This window comes from Dipodomys ordii, unplaced genomic scaffold, assembly GCF_000151885.1.
Source record: "Dipodomys ordii isolate 6190 unplaced genomic scaffold, Dord_2.0 Scaffold14, whole genome shotgun sequence".
Lineage (NCBI taxonomy): Eukaryota > Metazoa > Chordata > Mammalia > Rodentia > Heteromyidae > Dipodomys > Dipodomys ordii.
The window spans coordinates 871,724-878,718 of NW_012267230.1; the positions used below are offsets into that span (position 1 = coordinate 871,724).

Consider the following 6,995-nt stretch of genomic DNA (forward strand, 5'->3'; position numbering starts at 1 on the left):
TTCTTCTTCTTCTTCTTCTTCTTCTTCTTCTTCTTCTTCTTCTTCTTCTTCTTCTTCTTCTTCTTCTTCTTCTTCTTCTCCTCCTCCTCCTCCTCCTCCTTCTCCTTCTCCTCCTCCTTCTCCTTCTCCTTCTCCTTCTTCTTCTTCTTTGTTGTCATTGCCAGTGGTGCTAGTGGTGGTTCCAGTATTGGGGCTTAAATTCACACTGTCTCTTAGCTTTTTCATTTAAGGCTGGTGGTCCACTTGGTCCAGCTTTTTGTTGGTTAATAAGAGTCTCATGGACTTTCCTGTCCTAGCTGGCCTCATACTGTTATCTTCAGTTCTCACCTTCCTGAGTAGCTAGGATTAGAGACATAAGGCACCAGTGCCTGACTTTCTTTTTCTTTGCTTGCTTGCTTCCTTCCTTCCTTTCTTTCTCTTTCTTTCTTCCTTCCTTTCTTTCTTTCTTTCTTTTTTTCTTTCTTCCTTCCTTCCTTCCTTTCTTTCTTTTTTCTTCCTTCCTTCCTTCCTTCCTTCCTTTCTTTCTTTTTTCTTTCTTCCTTCCTTCCTTCCTTCCTTTCTTTCTTTCTTTCTTACTTCCTTTCTTTCTTTTTGCCAGTCTTGGCACTGTCCCTGAGCTGCTTTTGCTCAAGGCTAGCACTCTACCACTTGAACCATAGCACCACTTCTGGCTTTTTCTGTGTGTATGGTACTGAGGAATTGAACCCAAGACTTAAAGCATGCTAGGCAAGCACTTTACCACTAAGCCACCTTCTCAGCCCTGTCTTTGCTTTCTTCAAAGGTTTGGAAGCACAATTGAAAGCTGGAAGCCAGAGATGGTCCCTGTGAACCACAGCAATTTGCAGAGTGCCTGGCGGTAGGTGACAGCAAAGCCTTTTGCCCCAGCTGTGTCTGAGGGCAGGCCTGTGGGCATGGTTCTCTCCATCTCCCTACACCAAGAGGTCTAAACTCTCTGCCCCTCAACCGCCTTGGGAAACTGTCAGAGGACAAGTGTGTCCACTGCTTTCCCCTCGCCCACCTCACTCAGCCTCATTCCTGCCTCTCCAGGTGGGCCCTGGGCCTGCATTGTAAAGGCAGCAGGAACGTGCTCAGCGCCCTGCGGAAGGCCATGGAAGTGGACTTCAAGGACAAAGAATTACACCAATCCCAGGGCATCTACCTCTTCACAGGGGGCATCCCCGACCAGGACGTGGTGGGTAGGCTTGGTGCTGGGCATGTTATCCTGCTGCTCACAGGCAGCTTCTCTGGGCGTGTGTGTGTGTGTGTGTGTGTGTGTGTGTGTGTGTGTGTGTGTGTGTGTGTGTGTGTGTGTGTCTCGAGGTTTGAACTCAGGGCCTGGGCACTGTCCCTGAGCTTTTTTGCTCAAGACTAGCACTCTATCACTTGAGCCACAGCTCCACTTCTGGCTTTTTTGTGGTTAATTTGGAGATAAGTCTCACAGACTTTTCATTCCTAGGCTGGCTTTAAACTGTGATCCTCAGATCTCAGATTCCTGAACTGGGATCTGAATTCACACGGGGAATTCCCAGTGTGAACCACTGGCGGTCAGCTTTGCTTTTGCTTTTTTGAGCTAGAAGTTCAACCCAAGGCTTCATGCATGCTAGTCAAGTGCTCTACTCTTCTACCCTTCTAAACTTCATCATGAAGTATACTATACTGACAAGATGTTAAGATACTGTTTCACTCAGAATATTGCCTTTATAATAACAATAAAAAACAATAAAACAGGGCTGGGAAGGTGGCTCAGTGGTAGAGTGCTTGCCTTGCATGCCTGAGGCCCTGGGTTCGATTCCTCAGCACCACATAAGCAAAAAGAAAAAAGCCGGAAGTGGTGCTATGGCTCAAGTGGTAGAGTGCTAGCCTTGAGCTGAAGAGCTAAGGGACAGCGCACAGGCCCAGAGTTCAGGCCCCACGACCGGACCCCCCCCAAAAATTAAATAAAACAAAAAAAAAGCCAAGATGCTGATGCCTATAACACTAGCTACTCAGGAGACTAAAATCTGAGGGTCGCAGTTTGTTGCCAACCTGGGCAGGAAAGTCATGAGACTCTCATCTGCAATAATCTACCAAAAACCCAGAAGTAGTGCTGTAGCTCCAGTGGTAGAGCACTTGCCTTGAGCACAAAAGCTCAGGGACAGAGCCCAGGCCCTGGGTTTAAACCCTAGGACCAACAAACAAGCAAACAAAACAAAACAAACAAAAAACCTGTTCCTAGCTCAGCAAGTCTTCTCGAGGGACATTCATGTTGCTGGTCACAGACCAGGTCTTCTGTGACCAAGCCAAGAGTCTAAGTCTGCATCATCCCCTCTATTCATGCTGAGAGAAATCAGTCTCATGGATTTCCATGTTCAGAGCTGAGTACAAGACCCTGCACACAGTAGGACCAAGAAAGATCAATCAGACTGACCTATCAGGAGGCCAGAGGCTTGTAGGCCCTCGGTTACAGGCCTTCTTTCTCTTCTCCCCCACAGCCCACGCTCAGTGCCTACGTGGCCGAGGCCTGTGCAGGCTGTGATATCCAGTTGAACGTGTGTCTCTTCTATGTGGGGGAGCCGCACATGGACACTACACCTCCTGCCTGCTATGCCAGCCGGACAGACACAGCTGCTGCCTACAAAGAGATTGCCCAGGCTGCTGGCGGTCGCTTCCACTGGTTTGGAGAAACAGGTGAGTGAGTGTCACATCCACAGATGCACTGTCTCTATGCCATTGACACATTTTAGAGAAGGAGCATGTAAATCATACTTCAAAACATAATATTAGGGCTGGAAATGTGGCTTAGTGGTAGAGGGCTTGCCTTGCATGCATGAAGCCCTGACTTCGATTCCTCTGTACCACATACACAGAAAAAGCCGGAAGTGGCGCTGTGGCTCAAGTGGTAGAGTGCTAGCCTTGAGTAAAGAAGCCCAGGGACAGTGCCCAGACTCTGAGTTCAAGCCCCAGGACTGGAAAAAAGTAAAGAAATAAGCAAAACATAACATTAGCTGAACACTAGTGGCTCACACCTGTCATAATAAATACTTAGGTGGCTGAGATGTGAGGATTGCCATTTGCAACCAGCCTGAGCCAGGAAAGTCTGTGAGACTCTTATCTCGAATGAACCAGCAAAAAGGAAGAAGAAAGGAGGAGGAGGAGGAGGAGGAGGAGGAGGAGGAGGAGGAGGAGGAGGAGGAGGAAGAAGAAAAGGCTGTGGCTCAAGTGGTAGAGCTCTAAAGTGAAAGTTCAGGGATAATGCCCAGGCCCTAAGTTCAAGAACTAGCACCAAAAGAGAATATTAAAAATAAATAAATAAAAATTAGGAGCTGGTAGGGCAAGTACATTGTACTGCATGAGCCCCGGATTAACCAAAATAGTAAAATAAGTAAGTAAATAAATAATACAAAACTACTGTTCTAGAAGTCAGAAAGTGTTTGATGACACTGACCTGTGTACACTTAGACATGATCCAACTGAAATGAAGCTCAGTGGTATAAAAAAGTACTTTACAAGCCCAGCACTGGTTGCTCATGCCTGTAATCCTAGCTACTCAGAAAACTGAGATCTGAGGATCAAGGTTCAAAGCCAGCATGGGCAGGAAAGTCTGTGATAGTCTTATCTCCAATGAAGCACCAGAAAACTAGAAATGGGGCTGTGTTTCAAAGTGATAGAGCACTAGCCTTGAGCAAAGGAGCTCCAGGACAGCACCTAGGCCCAGAGTTCAAGCCCCATGACCATAGGGGGGGAAAAAAAGAAGAAAAGAAAAAGTGTTTTGCATACATAAGGCCCTAGGTTCCATTCTCAGTCCTCTCTATCACTACTCTACACACAAAAAAAGAATCAAATGGTAAATTTTATATTTGAATACATTTTTTTTTGCTAGTCATGGGGCTTGAACCCAGAGCCTGGGCATTATCCCTTGAACTTCTTTTGCTACCACTTGAACCACAGTGCCACTCCAGCTTTTTCTGTACATATGGTACATGAAGAACCAAACCCAGGACTTCATGCATGCTAGGCAAGCACTCAACCGCTAAGCCACATTCCCAGCCCTGGATACAATGTTTTAGTGCGTGCACACATGCAAGCATGTGAGTGTGTGTGTGTGTGTGTGTATGTGTGTGTGTGTGTATCTGGTTCTGGAGCTTGAACTCAGGGCCTGAATGCAATCCTTGAGCTTTTTTGCCACTCAAGTTTAGTGCACTACCACTTGAGCCACAGCTCCGCGTCCAGCGTTTTGCTGGTTCATTGGAAATAAAATTCTCACAGACTTTCCTGCCTGGGCTGGCTTTGAACCACAATTGTCAGATCACAGCCTCCTGAGTAGCTAGGATTACAGGCGTGAGCCGTCAGTGCCCAGCTTACATTTTCTCTTCTATATACTCATTTCAGCAAGCAACAAGTGGATGGGTTGATGAATGCATGAAGTAAATAATATCTTGAGGGGTGTGCACATACCCAAACCATCATGACAACAACATAGGAGTTATCAAGGCTGAGAGACAGTGCCTCCAGCCTCCCTGACTCAGTGATATTTGTGTGGCTATAACGTTAGTAGCATTGTGATGGCTCTGTGCCCTAAAATGCCCTGGCATATGTCCATCTAAGTTACTGGTGATTATAACTCATCTGGCCCCTTGGGCTAGTGTCCCCTCCACATGCCCCCCTCACCCCACTCATGACTTGCTTTGTTCCCAGGCATTTATGAGAGTGATGACATCAGTATTATCATAGCCGAGATAGAAAAGGCACTCAACTACTCCCAGAAGGTATGTATGCATGAACTGCAGCCCAGTGCCTAGTCTGGCTTCTAGTGTGTAGTAAGCTCCTAGTGTATGCCAAACTAGGAGGCCCAACACTCCCACAGAGGCATGCACACTTCCAGGAGTGTGAAATTGGGGTGTCAGCAGCCCAAGCTTCCCCCCTGAGGACTCTAGGTTGGATCCTCCTCTGCCTCTTCCTAGCTTTGGTGGTGACCCATGTTTACAGGGGGGGGTGGGGGGAGGGGTCTTTATTGCTGGTTAGAAAAGGTGTGGAAGATTTTATTGAAGACCATTGTAATTGCCAAGTACTAATGGTTGGCACCTGTAATCCTTAATTCTCAGGAGGATGAGATCTGCGGATCTGGTTCAAAGCAGCCAGATCATGCAAGAAAGTCTATGAGACTCCAATTAAACCCTAAAAAGCCAGAGCTGGAGTAGGGCTCAAGTAGTAAAGTACGAGGCTTGAGCAAAAAAAAAAAAGTCCAGGAACAAGGCCCAGGCTCTGAGTTCAAGTCCCTGGAAAAGCACACCCCCACCCCCACCCCCACCCCCTGCCCTCCGAAAAAAAGAGATTATTGCAATAGGGAAAGATTGAACTTAACTCCAGATACAACAATGGGAACTGGAGATTTGTAACCAAAGTAGAAATTTTCAAGTTGAAAATTTGGAAATTATCAAGTAGAAAATGTGGAAAATGCTGGGTGCAGTGGTTCACAGCTGTAATCCTAACTATTCAGGAGGTTGAGATCTGAAAATCCAGGTTCAAAGCCAACAAGGGTAGGAAGCTCCTGGAGACTCTTATCTCCAAGTAACAACCAAAAAGCCAGAAGTGGAGGTGTGGCTTATATGGCAGAGCACCACCCTTGAGCGAAAAATAAAAAACAAAGGGATACCACCCAGGCCCTGAGTTCAAGCCATAAAACCAGCACAGGAATACTTTTGATAAAAATAGAAGAAAAAGTCGGAAATGACAAGCAGAACTTGATATCAAAGCAGGAGGTTCTTACTAAGGGTAGGCCAAAGACATAGAGGTCAACCATTGTGGATAAAGGTCTGATCGGAGGGAGTGGGTTGCATTAAATTAATTCACAGAATTCTTTGCTGAAATTGGGCTAAGCTGACCAAGATTGAGACCTTGTCAAGAAGATTGCTCAGAGGAGCCTAATGACAATGTGGTCAAAATGAATCATTCAGCTGGGTGCTGGTGGCTCACACCTTTATTCCTAGCTACTAAGGAGGCTGAGATCTGAAGATGTAGATTCAAAGCCAGCAGGCAGGAAAGTTCACAAGACTCTAATCTCCAATTAACCACACACACACACACACACACAAAGCTGGAAGTGGAGCTGTGGCTCAAGTGCATACTGACTCAAGCCACAGGTATAGTGCCCAGGCCCTGAGTTCAAGCCCTGGGGGGAGGAGGGAACATGGAGGGAACATGGGGGTCTCCATTAGATAATTATTTTTTGTTTGATTGTTTTTTATGCCTGTACTGGGGCTTGAACTCAGGTCCTGGGCACTGTCCCTTAGCTTTACACTTAGGTTGGCACTCTACCACTTGAACCACAGCTCCACTCCTGATTTTTGGTGGTTAATTGGAGATGATAATCTTATGGACTATCCTGGGTTGACTTTGAACTGTGATCTTCAGATCTCAGCCTCCTGAGTAGCTAAGATTATAGGCACAAACCACCAGCATGGTTGCCTAAGTGTCTTACAATAAAAATAGCACTGGCCTAAAAGCCCTGCCCCCATTCCTGAGTAGTATGGCCTTAGACAGGAACCTTACGCTCACTGAGCTTTGGCTTCCTACTTTATAAAACAGGGATTAAATCATACCTGCCCTGAGTCGTAGTTGGCACGTCTCAGCCTAAGAGTTTGAAGTATTAAGGTATTAAGTAGCCCAGTTCCTGCCATATCTTAAGCCTTGGGGTACTTACTGTTAATAAAATCAACCCACAAGCTGGGTGCCAGTGGCTCACACCTGAAATCCTACCTACTCAGGAGGCTAAGATCTCGGTTCGAAGCCTATCCAGGCAAGAGAGTCTGTGAGACTCTTATCTCTAATAAACTACTCAGAAAAAGTCAGAAGTAGATGTAGCTCTGTGGCTCAGGTGGTAGAGCACTAGCCTTGAGCAAATGAAGCTCAGGGCCTGCACCCAAGTCCAGAGTTCAAGCTCCAGGACTGGGAGGGAAGGAAGGAAGGAAGCAAGCAAGCAAGCAAGCAAGGAAAGGAAGGAAGGAAGCAAGCAAGCA

General features: G+C 46.5%; 1 protein-coding gene across 1 annotated transcript in view; it reads left to right on the forward strand.

The window, feature by feature from the left end:
• The window catches only part of Vwa3a (von Willebrand factor A domain containing 3A), a 57,418-nt gene that overhangs the window by 32,556 nt on the left and 17,867 nt on the right, over nt 1-6,995 (forward strand). Inside the window, exons 17-20 of the mRNA XM_013011157.1 lie at nt 782-856; nt 1,048-1,192; nt 2,472-2,667; nt 4,675-4,745. Of these exons, the coding sequence (XP_012866611.1) occupies nt 782-856; nt 1,048-1,192; nt 2,472-2,667; nt 4,675-4,745 (487 nt within the window). The remainder of the gene's footprint in view (nt 1-781; nt 857-1,047; nt 1,193-2,471; nt 2,668-4,674; nt 4,746-6,995) is intronic.